Genomic DNA, 16,262 nt, shown 5'->3' with positions numbered 1-16,262 from the left:
TTGTCACTAACCGGAAATTCATAATTATCATAACGTTGGCTAATCGTTCGTTAAAATGCATTCAGGTTAAATAATATGTACTGTAGTAATTATATTATTTAATTTGAAGATTCAATTATTAACTTAAAAAATGTGTTGTAAAATAATTCGACATTCAAAACTAATAGCTCGATTCTAGTAAATTGCAAATAACAAACAAAAAAATATTGTATTATGTCTACAGTCTAATAAAATGAACGCGATTGTAGTAAAATTAGGTTGTATAGATATAATAGATAAATTACACATCAGAGAGTAATTTATTAAAATAATTATCACTAATTTATAGCAATTAATGTAAAACTAATCATTATCATACCAATAAGCGTAGTTTAAAAATTAATTATAATTATCCACTGCTTAGATTTAATAATAAGTCCAACAATTATAATATAGCGTCGATCGATTACAAAACTCGTGTCCATTTTGGATACACACAATCCTGCTTAGTTCTCTATATTTCTTCTGCTCTGTGCATATAAAATATGAAATGTCAAATTATTTGTAAATATTGAATGGAGATAAAAATCCAAGAATAATTTCGATCTAGACTTGTGTTATTTGTGTGAACAATGGCAGATTATGTGGCGTGTCGAATATGCCTCGCAACGGACAATGTTAAGCTCTACGACATGTTTAAATATAATTTTGTCCAAGCATACGAAATTCTAACTGGAAACCAGGTTTGTTTTAAAAACTCTACTAGCTCTAAACTATCGTAATGTTAAAGTAAACTTTAACACATTTGCTCGCAAAGGATTCCTTATTTCACGAATTTCAATATTGTATTGTATCTCATTACACACGTCTGTGTAATGTAAAACGGACGAGTTTTTTTTTAATAAAGCAAAACACACGGTTTAACATGATGCACCTTCTGCTGGCCCAATGCGGATTGGCAGACTTCACACACTCAGAGAATTTAGAAAATTCTCTGGTATGTAGGTTTCCTCACGATGTTTTTCCTTCACCGTTTGAGACATGTGATATTTAATTTCTTAAAAAAATGCACACAACTGAGGATGCTCCGGTATTTTATCGGACCTGGGTGACGTTGTTGCTTTGGTTCGACGGCTTTTTGTGGATATAAATGGTTGCATGGATGAGTGAATGTTATTGTTTCCAGTTCACCAATCTAAGAGGTATGCCATACCACATCTGCAGCTACTGCAGCGCCCAGCTGCTCAAGTGTGTGTCCTTCAGGGAGAAGTGCTGCACCACCCAGCAGATACTGCTCGATGCTGTGCAGCAGCAGGAGGTTCGGAGTCATCATCATTAACATCTGATTGATCGAAGATCGTTAAAATTAGTTGGAAAAATAAACGCCAGCTTTCATACACTAAATCAATTTTTGAAGCTAGATACTTGCATTGTAATGCACTAGTAGCGACAGAATCAAAAATTTACAATCACTTTTTTCAGATAGCTAGAATACAGAATAATAGGAGATTTGTTAGTGGACTTACTCCTTTTGATGATCCATAACCTCTAACCAACAGACGAACGGCTCAATGTTGAATGATAGATTGCCGAGTAACAGTATAAGAGAAGGGAAAAAAAAAACCTTTTTTTATGAGGTGATTAGCAGACACTGCACGGTTTCAATACCGACCCATGTGAATCTTGTTTCTGTAGGAATATGGGGATAAAATCTAGCCTATAGTGGGGATAGTGTAGTTACCCAGCAGTGAAAGAATTTTTAAATTTGGTCCAGTAGTTCCTGAGATTAGTGCGTTCAAGCAAACAAACTCTTCAATAAAAATAAAAATGAAATAAAATAAAAATAGCCTTTATTCTCTGACTTTGATTACATATATTATACTTAATACTATTTCTTATTTTCTATTACACCATCGCAGTCAGGTTGTCCTTCGACATGGGCGTCCTCCAGACTTTGTCACTCAGCTCGGTCTCTGGCTTTGCTACGCCATCTTTTGTGTGGTCGTCCTTGCCTTCTTTTTCCGTCCCTGGGGTACCCTTCAATGACCTCTTTGGACCATTTTTTGTTTAAAGATCTGACCACATGTCCAGTCCAGTCCAGCAACAAACTCTTTAGCTTTATTTAATATTAGTGTAGATTGTTTGTTCAAAAAAAGGCAGTTTCAAAGATATCCCATCTTTGAATCTGCCTTTTTTTTGCGGCAATTGGTTGAAATTTGCCTTTTTTGCCTTGTGCAAATAGGCCCTGCAAATAAGCCTTTAGGCATATGATGATATTTTTCAGCTGACACTAGACAATCTGCGAGCTATAAACCCACAGTTTGTGATTAACTTGGCGCGCGTGACTCACTACCCCACATCGACCATAGAGAACATAGAGGTAGAGATTAAAGAAGAAGTAGACACCATAGATTATGCCGAATTCCAAGAGAAGGAAGCCAAGCCGAAGAAACGGAAAAAGAAGAAAATTAAACAGGTGTGTAAAGATTGGGAGTTAAGAAAAGGATGAAAATTTGCATATGCAATTAATAAAAAAAAAATAAACATTGGCTGAGTTTGTTGTGGGCTCTTCTCGGACCAAGGCGCATTTAGAATCCTCGTTACTTTAATTTTAAGTTTTGACTTACCACAATGGAGAATGTTCACTATTTTCAAATGTTTGCTTTCTGTATTCTTCATTGAAAATAAAAAATGCTTGTGAAAGAATTATTTCAATATGTTAATTAATTCTCAAGATATAGAATTTTAAACTATGCGCATGGTGACAGCCCATAACTATTTGATATTTTTAACACAAAAACTAGTGTATTTGTATATATAAAAGCTCTAATGTAACAAAGTGTTTTTCAGATAGCATGGGTACGGTGACAATCGTCTGTATGACGCTCATAATACGTACTATTATCGTGAATCGAAAGTTTCAACTGTGAAACGAACTATCACTCATATGAAACGAACTTTAGTAACATTCTTCCATTAATTTAACTTATGTTAATGATTTTGACAGTATAAATTTGGCTTTATTATTATTTTATTTTATCAATCACAGTAATTTTGAATTAGATTTGTATAAGCTATTACATTTCATTTTTTATTTGAATAAAAATCATGATTAGGTAATACACAAATTCTTTATTGGTAGAAAGTATCAGGGTCTTAATTATATCATAGGCTATCTTTGTAAACCTCTAATGTCTAATGAATAAATAAATTATTATTATTAAATCATGACATAACTTGACATTTTGTGTAAAATAAGCTCAATAATACAGGAAATCTAGAAAAAATCGTATAAGATTTGTAAAAGAATTACATGACCCATCCCAAGGAGGGGGGGGGGGGTCGATGTACTCAAGTTGAGCTTGTTGGGTTGCTCCCTACCGATGGTTAAAAAATCTCGAGTCATGTAATTCTTTTAGTCAAATTTCCTAGATTTCCTGTCCTACAATTTAAATAAATCAATTTTGAATTCAATCCACTATATGTATTGATTATTGTCACACAGGAACTAGAGGACATAGTGAAACTGGAAGAGGATCTCAAAGAGGACCACATATATGATGACATAGACCAACTCGACATTGCATATGAGAGTGACATCAACCAAGATGAACCACCAATGTCTGATGAACTTAAAGACGTTGAGGTGGTCTATTTGAGCAAAGAGGACCAGATGGCAGAGATAGAGCAACGAAAGAGCTCCTCAAACTATATCAACTCTTTTTATAAATGCGACAAGTGTTTCAAAGGATTTATAACTGATGCCACTTATAGGAATCACATGATGCGGCATGATAAGGTAAATTCATCCTCTATGTGGGGAGTTAGAGAGGGGTAACCATCAGGCGGGAACGACTGGTGATATAAGGCGCTTGCCATACGGTCTAGCTCTTCTTGTCGTGACGTTCGATTCGTCTACATTTCTTGTTGTGTAATCCTTCATGGGTGATTTTGGGATAGGCGGGGAGAGTGTCTTGAGTGGAAAAGGGGAGTGTTTGTTAACTGTCAAAGGGATCCTTTAACCCTACACACAATGTTCACAAGTGCGTGACTCCACTCAAGGTAATCGAAAAAATCGCTGTCGTCTATATTGTGACGTCACAATGTTATTTGATATACTAAACGTCAAACCTATTGGTAACTAATATTTTTGTCAAACGCTCCGTTTGTAAAGGATTTGTTGCAGTGATGTCATGAAACAGTAAATGCCACTATATGGTACGACTCTGTGCAACATAGACTATCTATTGATCCTCATATCTGTGCGAGCAAAGACTATCCGTTGACCCTCATATCTGTGCGAGCAAAGACTATCCATTGTCCCTCATCTCTATGGGAGCAATGACTATCTATTAACTCTGATGTGTCTATCTATTAACCATTCATTCACTCATTCATTCAATTATTATTAATTCACTCATTCATTCATTCATTCAATCGTTCATTCATCCTGATGCGACTGGCAGGAGAGGGGCAAGCACGTCTGCGAGATCTGCCAGTCCCGCTGGGCGGAGGCGCGGCAGCTGCGCACGCACGTGGTCAACTCGCACGAGCGCAAGTACTTGTGCAAGCTGTGCGACCACGTGTCCAGGTCCAGGTGAGTGCTGCGACACCACACGACACCACACGACACGAAACGACACCACACGACACGACACGACACCACACGACAAGACGCGACACCACACGACACGACACTGATGCAGAGAGATATATATAATAGTAAAGCAATTTTGTAACAGTAACAGGGTATCTGCGATCATTGCTTTCGGAGCTACAGGGATGGACCTCTGAAAAACGCCTCATACACAATGGCACGAACTAATGACGTCGTAGGCAATTAATGATCGTTAGATTTGTATGGGCGTTTAAACAAAATTACTAATATCTTTGTTATTTGTGCGTTTATGTTTATAGTTCAGTAAAAAAAAAAAATGTGAAATTTAATATAAGGAAGCCAAAACTGTATGAATTTTCATCTAATTACGATAAAAGATTTTGAAATTTTATAATCTCATTTATTTTGCAAATATCCAGACAATCACTGCTTTTTGTGTATAAATTAGTTAACATTGATCATATTTACCCTAATTTATTTTAAAAATCAATATATTCAAACCTAGTCATCATCCTTTTTACTAAAAAGCATAATATATTTCCAGTAATCGAGCAAAGGAGCACTCGAACTGGCACAACGGATTCACATTTGACTGCAAGATATGCGGCGCCAGCTTTGCGTGAGTTGATACCTACTACAATAATAATCTAAGTCAAAAATGGCGTGAACTAAGGAATAGTACTAAAATATTGTGCCAAAAATCAAAAAATAAAAATAAAAATTCATTTATTTCAATTAGGCTTAGAATACAAGCACTTTTGAAAGGTCAAGTTATAAATATAAAAATTTAATTTAAATTAATGGTGGTAATTATAGTCGAAAACTTACAATTAAAGTTACGAGGGTTCCAAAAGAGAAGGGCCCACAACAAACTCAGCCAAGGTTTTTTTACCACCGTTTTACAAACTTATCTAAAAGTAAACAAAAGTCAAAGTCCCATAGTCCATAATTAGAAAAGTTCCCTATGCCTAATGCTTCAAGGTCATAAAATTCCGATTTTTGAAAAAAACCTCCTTATTTCGAATTTAAACATATTATCAAGATGTAGACATTTTTCTCTCCTAATTTTGTTGAAAATGTTTTTTATACATTGAACCATTTTTAGATAGGGGGGTCTTAATCCTCTATCTATGAATTAGGATGATTACTTAATTAGACGTATGATCTAGTTAGTTTACTTAGTTAAACGTACCTTAGTCAAGCATGAACTGTATTTTGTCTTATGACTATTACTATTATGATTATTATAAAAATTAGAAACTACCTTCACCCAATCTCTTACTGGATCAAAAGTATCTGTCTCTCTGAAAGACATCGTGAGGAAACCTGCATACATGAGAATTTTCTCAATGATATTGATCTCTCCCTTAATTCTTATAACTTTGTATTTGAGAAAACACAGTTAGTTTCGAAATTTAAGCTGCTGTGTGCTGAGGCTTCGGCCGTGGCTAGTTACCACCCAAAGACGTACCGCCAAGCGATTTGGCGTTCCATGTCATGTAAAAACCGAAAAAGGGTTTGTAAACGACATGGACACGACGACGATTGATCCACTTCCTAACAAGTAAGCCCGCTTCCATCTTAGATTGCATTATCACTTGCCATCAGGTTAGATTTTTTTTTTATTCTGTACAAGTTAGCCCTTGACTACAATCTCACCTGATGGTAAGTGACGATGCAGTCTAAGATGGAAGCGGGATAACTTGTCAGGAGGAGGATGAAAATCCACACCCCTATCGGTTTCTACACGACAAAGAACGCTAAATCGCTTGGCGGTACGTCTTTGTCGGTAGGGTGGTAACTAGCCACGGACGAAGCCTCCCACCAGCCAGACCTGGACCAATTAAGAAAACCTCAATCGGTCCAGCCGGAGATCGAATCCAGGACCTCCGTCATACATGCTCATGCATAACATGTCCTGCTGTTTGTTCCAGCAAGTCGACGAGTCACCTGACTCACATCCGTCTGCAGCATCCGTCCAGCCACGCGTGTGACATCTGCGGAGAGTCCTTCATCGGAGAGTTCGGCCTGAGGATGCACAAGCGGAAAGCTCACGTGAGTCTACTCAGACCAATTGCCGCAGGACCTGCCTCGCTAGACGTTACCCTTCCAAAACTATTTGATCATGATCAAAGCACATGTCCCAAAATGGGCCTTTATTATTTATAAGCAGGTCGATAGTATTTTTTACGGATAGAAGATACAAATTGCTGTTGAGAAAATAATTTTCTGAATTTTTGGAACCCGCATTAATTAGATGATTATTTTTTTTGTTTCGCTCCCTTGTCTACAAATTAAACATAGACAATACAGTAAAAGTATTCAAAACAGTCAATAAAAAAAACCCCTGGAATTGAATTCATAACCGGTGTAAGCTGTCAATGATTTGTCAAATGTCAATAAGACACAAGTTAAAAATACCTTTTAATTAATCAATTTTAAAAAAATGCGGGTTCCAAAAATTTTTTTTTTTTTGGTTTTAAGCCCTATATTTTATTTAGAAAATAATTTGTTCTGCTTATTTGACACTCAAAATAAAGGCCCAGCCTTCATACAAAATTGAGACATGTCTTTTGTATCCTTAAAAATGTAATAAAAAAAAAAACTGTTAATTCAAACTGCGTCTATAGAATCGATGTTTCATAGTGTTTAAATTACACGTGTGTGAATATGCAATGTTTGTGTTGACTATGTTTGTTCTGGTGACAACTCTCGGTATGTTTAGACTGGTACAGCGGTACTAGTAACTAGCAGTGTTGTGTTAGTAGTTAATGAACCAAAGTTAAGTTAAACTGTCGTTACGAACACGGTGGTAAAGGGTTTTCTGCGAAAAATCAGATCCAGGATTCCGGACATTATCATAATCTTATTGTTACGGATGACCGTAGTACTAGTGGGATAAGGTCCACAATCACTCGGCAATATCAAGTTTTTTTTATTTTTATTCTTTACAAGTTAGTGCTTGACTACAATCTCAAGTGATGATGCAGTCTAAGATGGAAGCGGACTAACTTGTTAGGAGGAGGATGAAAATCCACACCCCTTTTGGTTTCTACACGGCATCGTACCGGAACGCTAAATCGTTTGGCGGTACGTCTTTGCGGGTAGGGTGGTAACTAGCCACGGCTCAAACCTCCCACCAGCCAGACCTGGATAAATTAAGAAAATCTCAATCTGCCCAGCCGGGGATCGAACCCAGAACCTCAGTTTTGTAAATCCACCGCGCATACCACTACGCCACGGAGGCCGTCAAATAATCAAGTCAATCAAGTTGTTAACACTCTGCTTTAACGATCTTTAGTTATTGTTTGTGTCGAATTTCGTGTCATAGACATGATGAATTACCAGGTGTCAGAAACGCAATTTCTGAGCGGCCGGATTTCACTTTTAATTGGTTTGTTGATAAACACTCCACATCGAGTGTCACTTTAGATCCAATTTGAAGAACAAAAAGGGAATATGATAATCGTGTGAAACAAAATTCTACTTCTGTAGTTCGTTACAAAACTTTATTCCACTTTTCTTCAGTTACAAATAAAATAACAATGTATCTAGTGTTACACTATATCTCAAACCACGTTTCTTCGCCCCACCCCAAAGAATGATCCATTTTCACCCCCTTCTTCCACCTCAGGTCACCAAAACCTCCATTTTTCCGTTTTTCCGCCAAACGTACCAATTGGTTTAACAATAAACGGCGCCTTTTGCAATATCCAATCATAGCAGACCTGTCATTTTCATTGCACAGATTACAGACTTTATCCACAGATTATAAAACAGAGAACAAAGAGTACTTTTTTATACGATACCTAGGATTAATTATCGATGATCGTCTTCAATGGAAAGAACACATTAATTATGTGTGCGATAAGCTTCGTGCTCTCCTGGCTAAACTATCATTGATCAATAACAAAGTTCCATTTTCCACCTTACTAATGATGTACAAAGCACTATTTGTCATCAACTCATATTCGCCACTGCTGAGCTCGAGTCTCAGAATAAGAAGGGTTACGCCAATAGTCCACCACGCTGGCCCAATGCGGATTGGCAGACTTCACACACGCAGAGAATTAAGACAATTCTCAGGTATGCAGGTTTCCTCGCGATGTTTTCCTTCACCGTTTGAGACACGTGATATTTAATTTCTTAAAATGCACACAACTGAAAAGTTGGAGGTGCATGCCCCGGACCGGATTCGAACCCACACCCTCCGGAATCGGAGGCAGAGGTCATATCCACTGGGCTATCACGTCTCCCTAGGTATTTAGGGGATATTAAGTCGCAAACTTATGTTTATTGTTTATTTAGTTATATTTTATATTTTTGTAGTTATATTGTTTTGTCATTTTTTTTTCTTTTTTGCTTTTACGTATTTTGTTACTTTTGATTACTGTTGTTTGCGCCCGTGATGTCACCCTTTTAAAGGCTTCCACAGAAAACCAGCGCTGCAGCTAACCGCAGCTTTAAGCTGAGTGGGAGACCTTCATTTGGTCAGTGCGCTTTTACTTTCACTTTTCTTCTTCGTTGTAAAATATAAAAGCTTAGTTTTAAGTTTACTGACCAAATAAAAATATTTTTCTTTCTTTCTTTCTTTCAATTTCTGAGCGGCCGGATTTTACTTTTAGTGGGTTTGTTGATAAACATTCCACATCAAGTGTCACTTTAGGTCCAATTTGAAGTACAAAAAGAGAATATGACAACCATTCTAGAGCTCGAGCCCGCCATCCAGCTGCGCGCAGTGCAACACCAAGTTCCAGAGCGTGGACGCGCTCGCCAGGCACCGGGACCTGGCGCACGACAGCGCCTGCGACGCTGACATGAGGTCAGTCGTTTTATTGGAGTCGACTCCTTACTCAGACCAATTATTGTATAGGACCTGCCTCGCTAGACGTTACTTTTCTGTCAAAGTGTATGATCAACGATCTAATGCGATTATAGAAACTGTCTCTATAGTATCGATGTTAAATAGTTTAAATCGTGTTCATCGGTTAAAGAGCTCCGTAAAAATACCTTTTTGTATAATTTAATTGTGTAGAAACGGACAAAAACTTCTAGTTTAGTTTAAGATATATACCAAATCTAAGCTCGTTTTCCACAGAAAATGTCAGACAATTTTGTTCGTGACTATGAGTGCGATACAGGTCCTTCTATAATTGGTCTGAGACTCCTTATGAATCGAATTTTCATATATGGGCTATATATGAAAATTCGATTCATCCGGTATGAAAAAAATATAGGCAGTAATATTCGATGAATGAATGACAGCGTTACGTTTTTGTGCGCAACCTATTCTGCGCACCTTTCACCGTGCACTGCCGCCAACAGTAGCAGATGCGCACCTTTCACTTTTCAGGCGTAGGTATTGAGACGTACATAGTAATTTAGACAGTCGATCTTAAAGACACACGTTTTTTTTTGAATTCTTTACAAGTTAGCCCTTGACTACAATCTCACCTGATGGTAAGTGATGATGCAATCTAAGATGGAAGCAGGATAATTTGTTAGGAGGAGGATGAAAATCCACACCCCTTTCTGTTACTACACGACATCGTACCGTAACGCTAAATCGCTTGGCGGTACGTCTCCCACCAGACCTGGATTTAAAAAAACCTCAATCGACCAAGCCGGGCATCGAACCCAGGATCTCAGTCTTGTCAAGACTCAGAACTCCGCCACGGACGCTGTTAACGATATATCTTCCACGTCAGGCCGTGTCCAGTCTGCGGCGAGGGGTTCCCCTCGGAGCAGGAGCTGAAGGAGCATCTGCAGCACCAGCACAAGGACGAGACCGTGCGCTGCGAGGACGTATGTACCATCATACAGCACACAAGACAATACAATACAACATGGTTTCTCAAACTTTCGGCTCCACGAACCCCTCAGACCAATTATTGTATAGGACCTGCCTCGCTAGACGTCACTTTTCTGCCAAAGTATATGATCAACGATCTAACGCTATTATAAAAACTGTCTACAAAGAATCGATGTTTCATGGTGAATTCGTCGGTTAAAGAGCTGCTTAAAAATACATTTTTATGTAGTTGAATGGTGTAAAAAACGGGCAAGAACTTCTAGTTTAGTATAAGATATGCACCAAATCCAAGCTCGTTTTGTTAGGAAAATGACAGACAATTTTGTTTGTGAATATGGGTGCAATATCCTTCTAAAATTGGTCTGAGACGAACCCCTATTAAAATTGGCTGTTTCGTCAAAAGAATCGATTCTTTTTATATAAATTGTTTTTATTACAAATTTGATAAAATTAAGGTTTAAATACTTTCAAATGAAACGTTACTCCATCTTTTACTAAATTACAAGTTTTTGGCCGTTTTTTATGCCATTCAACTACACAAACCGGCATTTTTAGGGAGCTCTTTACACGACGAAAACGATTACAACAATGAAACATCGATTCTATAGCAACAGTTTTTATAAACGCGTTAGATCATAGATTTTTGATCTCTGCCAAAGGGGTAACGGTTAGCGAGGCAGGCCCTGTTATTTAAATGGTCTAAGGGTTGTGGTCAAGGCCTGACTTAAACAGAATAAATTAAATTAGAAATTAGTTATGGAATTAGAAATTAGTTATTAGAAGATTAGCTATGGAAGAGCGGAGCCTTCTAATACAGAAGTAGTTTTACTACTCCTAAAAGAAGGTTCCAAACTCGCACTAATTTATGTAAATTTAGAAAGTGAAATAAACGATTTTATTTATTTATTTATTTAAAATTAAAAAAAAACCACCTCCCCCAGTCTCAGACCAGTTATAGAAGGACCTGTATCGCACTCATAGTCACGAACAAAATTGTCTGTCATTTTCTGAAGAAAATGAGCTTAGATTTGGTATATATCTTATACTGAATTAGAAGTTTTTGTCCATTTTTATGCCATTGAACTACACAAACCGGCATTTTTCGGGAGCTCTTTACACGACGAAAACGATTACAACAATGAAACATCGATTCTATAGCAATAGTTTTTATAAACGCGTTACATCATTGATTCTTGATCTTTGACAGATGGGTACTTACGTTTTGGGGCAGCTAGGGGGTTGAGAATGCAAACGCGAATGATTTTATACTTATTTATTAAGAAATTTTGCAATATTATAATTATTACAAAATGAAATTATAACTAACTATAACTAAATAATGAATCGCGATCGGAGATCGATCTGAATTCATAAATTATAACTAAGATCGGCAATCGATCTGTTACATTCTATAAGTAAAACCTACACCTAACCTATACCTAAATGACTACCGATCGACGATCGACCCAGTAACGATGATCCTCCTTATCAACCCATATTCGGCTCACTGCTGAGCTCGAGTCTCCTCTCAGAATGAGAGGGGTTAGGCCAATAGTCCACCACGCTGGCCCAATGCGGATTGGCAGACTTCACTCACGCAGAGAATTAAGAAATTCTCTGGTATGCAGGTTTCCTTACGATGTTTTCCTTCACCGTTTGAGACACGTGATATTTAATTTCTTAAAATGCACACAACTGAAAAGTTGGAGGTGCATGCCCCGGACCGGATTCGAACCCACACCCTCCGAAATCGGAGGCAGAGGTCATCCACTGGGCTGTCACGGATCTCGGTAATGATGATCGCTAGCTCTTAACTTTAGAGCAAATCACGGTTGACGTCAGTCAATGTAGGCCGATGCTGATCTTGCGCCTCGTGCAGATGGTACCATGTGCGAGGTTTATAGGCCAACTCTTACATGGCAGCTTCTGGGTTATAGCTGGACGTAACACGGTTAGCGAGGCAGGTCCTGTTATTTAAATGGTCTAAGGGTTGTGGTCTGACTTAAACATAATAAATTAAAAAAAAACGACCTCCCCCAGTGCAAGAGGAGTTTCTCTAGCGCGCGTTCGTACGCGACGCACTACCAGCGCGTGCACCTCGGCGTCAAGCTGCGGCAGAACAAGCCGCGCACTCTGAAGCGGGCCGGCGAGAGCGTCGTGTGCGAGATATGCGGCAAGAAGTGCATCGTGAGTAGATGATTTTCAAAAAACGGTGTCAGTACGGACCCCAAGAGATTCAAAATCTTCTTTGTGTTGACAGTTACAACCCATATAGATAAAAAGTTATCATCAATACAAATTAATCATGCCCAATCACATGGTAGCTGTTAAGGAGTAACCTTAACTGTTAGTCTCATCATCAGACCCCTAATTACAGTCAGAACACATCTAGATGTAAAGTTCTCATCAATACAAATTAATCAAGCCCAAACACAAGGTAGCTACTGAAAACCGTTGAGGAGTTCCCTTTGCTGTCCTTCGTCTCCATCACCAGACCCGAATGACAGTCCCAACATATCTAAATGTAAAGTTCTCATCAATACAAATTAATTAAGCCCAATCACAAGATAGCCACTGAAAACCGTTGAGGGGTTCCCTTTGCTGTCCTTCGTCTCCATCACCAGACCCCTAATGACAGTCACAACATATCTAGATGTAAAGTTCTCATCAATACAATCTGGTTATGCCTCAATGCAATATCGGCCGAATTAGGATGCTGGAACGGCCAAATTAGGTTGCTGGAAAAGCCGAGTTAGAATGCTGGAATGGCGACCTTGTACCGGAAAGCGCATAGTTGTTTGATGGTCCCCTGAGAGATCCACTTAATGCACAGTGTTGACCACCCTCTAGGAGTGTCGGCGGTCTACCTAGAGGGCAGGGGAAGCGAGATATGCGACCAGAAGTGAATCGTGACTAGGTTCCTTAGTTTATTCAGGGCCTAAATCGACTTACGACTTACGTCTTGGTAGACCCCCCACCAGGTGGACTGCCGACACAAAGCGAGTCGCAGACATTCGCTGGCTGCAGGTGGCTCAGTATCGTGATGTTTGGAAGTCCCTAAAAAAGGCCTATGTCCTGCAGTGGACTCCATCGGCTGATGTGATGATGATGATGATGAAATCGACTTAAATCGAGTGACGCTATAAAGAGATTGTTGATATAAACTCGTATACATCACAATGACCTAGCGATTGTGAACCTTAAGTATCTAGTAATAAGGTCCTTACAATGATCAATGCACTGTTTCAGACAAAGGCCACGCTGACGTATCACCAGCGCATACACACCGGAGAGAGACCGTTCCAGTGCACCGAGTGTCCCAAGAAGTTCAGCGTCTTCCAGAGGCTGCAGGTAAGTCTCACCTGATGGTAAGTGATGATGCAATCTAAGATGCGAATTTGATCAGGGGCCCATCAGCTGACAAAAGTGGGGGTCCGGGTACTCGAAATACGGCACCGCGAATCGAGAGCCTTCAAGTATTGGTCGGATCGGTAGCCAATGATAGACTTACGGTCAAAAGGTCGAGAGTTGGTCTCGGTTGGTTGACCCTAGCTGGCGGGCTATATGTAGTGTAATGTGTCGAGTGTAAGTAGAAAATTTGTGAGTATCTGTGTTTCACCCGCCCAGGGTCCGCTGCAGATTTTAACTCGACACGTGCAATCACCACTAATGTCAATTGTCCCAACTAATTATCACAACGGCTCATAGCTCTCCGACAAGGTTCACGAATCACACTACAAATTAGACTTCTTCGAGCGACCCTTGTTAGGAGTTAAAAAGTTACCAAAACGTTAAATCGATTTAGCGTTCCTGTACGATGTCGTGTAGAAATCACAAGGGGTGTAGATTTCATGGTCCTCCTAACAAGTATGTAAATAGTCAGCGGTTTAAATAAACGATTTACGAAAATAATGTTTATCCTACTCCATTTATTTTAGTTTTTTTTCTTAAATTTATCAAAATGTTTACCGTTGTATTACTTTTGAAATAGATCCACCTGCGCACGCACACTGGCGAGAGCCCGTACCAGTGTAAGCACTGCCCCAAGGCCTTCAAACACAAGGCGGCACTCAACAGGCACGACCGGGTAAGAGCATCAATCACCACCACCACCACCACCACCACCACCATCTAGTATCAAAGTACTCGTCAAGACGAATCAAATGAGCTAAAACTAGACGGGTTTGCGTTGTTTAATTACGGAGTTCCTATGGCTACCTTCCAATTCCATCATCAGACCCTCGTTACTATCTAATATCAAAGTACTCGTCAAGACGAATCAAATGAGCTCAAACTCGATGGAGTTGCGCCGTTTAATGACGGAGTTCCTATGGCTACCTTCCAGCTCCATCATCAGACCCTGGTTATTATCTAATATCAAAGTACTCGTCAAGACGAATCAAATGAGCTAAAACTCGATAGAGTTGCGTCGTTTAATTACGGAGTTCTTATGGCCACCTTCCAGCTCCATCATCAGACCCTGGTTCCATCTTCTATCAAAGTACTCGTCAAGACGAATCAAATGAGCTTTAACTAGATGGGTTTTCGTTGTTTAATTACGGAGTTCCTATGGCTACCTTCCAGCTCCATCATCAGATTCTGATTACCACTTAATATCAAAGTACTCGTCAAGACGAATCAAATGAGCTAAAACTAGATGGGTTTGAGTCGTTTAATTACGGAGTTCTTATGACCACCTTCCAGACCCATTATCAGACCCTGGTTACCTCTTAATATCAAAGTAGATGGGTCAGTATCGTTTAAATACGGAGTTCCTATGGTCTATATTTCACAGGACATGTATGGATTTTTTCCGAGTGTCAACTAAGCACAACAAATTATTTTTATTTTAAATTTTTTTTAGTCAATCAGAAGAACGATAATGAACAACTTAGGACCATTTAAAAAAGTGTCAACTAGCCTATTCATTCAGTGTTGTGTGTCGGCAGGTACACACGGGGGCGAAGCCCTACAGCTGCGCGCACTGCGGCAAGGCGTTCTCGCAGTCCAACAGCATGAAGCTGCACGTCAGCACGGTGCACCTCAAGCTGCCGGCGCCCTACCGCGCGCGCCGCGCCAAGCTCGTGTGAACTTACTGTACAGGGTACTCGGGCCAAGCTTGTGTGAACTGTACTATACAGGGTGCTCGGGCCGAGCTTGTGTGAACTGTGTTATACAGGGTGCTCGGGCCGAGCTTGTGTGAACTGTACTGTACAGGGTGCTCGGGCCGAGCTTGTGTGAACTGTGTTATACAGGGTGCTCGGGCCGAGCTTGTGTGAACTGCGTTATACAGGGTGCTCGGGCCAAGCTTGTGTGAACTGCGTTATACAGGGTGCTCGGCCCAAGCTTGTGTGAACTGTGTTATACATATATTATGACCTAGCCAAACTTATTCATTGATAAATATCATGAAGTAGCTTACTAGTGAAGTGCAGAGCCAGTTGCAATATCTCGTCTTACCACTACGATTACGTATTATAAAATGCAAGGATAGATAAAGGCGTGTGTTACATGGATAGTCGGAATTATTTGAATTACTTTGTATGAAAACATTAAAAGTTTTATTTATTAGTTAAAAATATATTATTTATGCAGTTTGGCTCTTATAAGTGGACTCGTCAACACCTTGAAGTTATGGAAAATGCTCCCGAGCACCCTGTATATGCTGTACTGTACTATATACTATATTATGATGAATACAAGTATTATGTATGTACATTGTGTATTATTTACCTTATAGATTTACCAAAAATTCAAAGGACATATCCCAATTTTGTACGGAGGCTGGGCCTTTATTCCGAGTGTCAACTAAGCGGAACAAATTATTTTTATCTTAAAAGAACAAAATATAAG

The 16,262-nt window shown here is 39.2% G+C and overlaps 1 protein-coding gene across 1 annotated transcript; it reads left to right on the top strand.

The window, feature by feature from the left end:
• The first annotated feature begins 261 nt into the window (after positions 1–261).
• Positions 262–16,125, top strand: LOC112048804 (zinc finger protein ZFP2). The gene is made up of 13 exons (XM_052890146.1): positions 262–722; positions 1,166–1,297; positions 2,264–2,455; positions 3,485–3,778; positions 4,446–4,576; positions 5,142–5,216; positions 6,532–6,652; positions 9,307–9,419; positions 10,306–10,402; positions 12,450–12,596; positions 13,659–13,760; positions 14,401–14,496; positions 15,359–16,125. Exons 1-13 carry the CDS (start codon positions 612–614, stop codon positions 15,497–15,499), a joined length of 1,752 nt encoding a protein of 583 aa, XP_052746106.1. The 5' UTR covers positions 262–611; the 3' UTR covers positions 15,500–16,125.
• Positions 16,126–16,262: the final 137 nt, after the last annotated feature.

Source organism: Bicyclus anynana, chromosome 27, assembly GCF_947172395.1.
Source record: "Bicyclus anynana chromosome 27, ilBicAnyn1.1, whole genome shotgun sequence".
Taxonomy (NCBI): domain Eukaryota; kingdom Metazoa; phylum Arthropoda; class Insecta; order Lepidoptera; family Nymphalidae; genus Bicyclus; species Bicyclus anynana.
The sequence above is the reverse complement of the archived record's forward strand: the minus strand, read 5'-3'. Positions and strand labels throughout refer to the sequence as shown.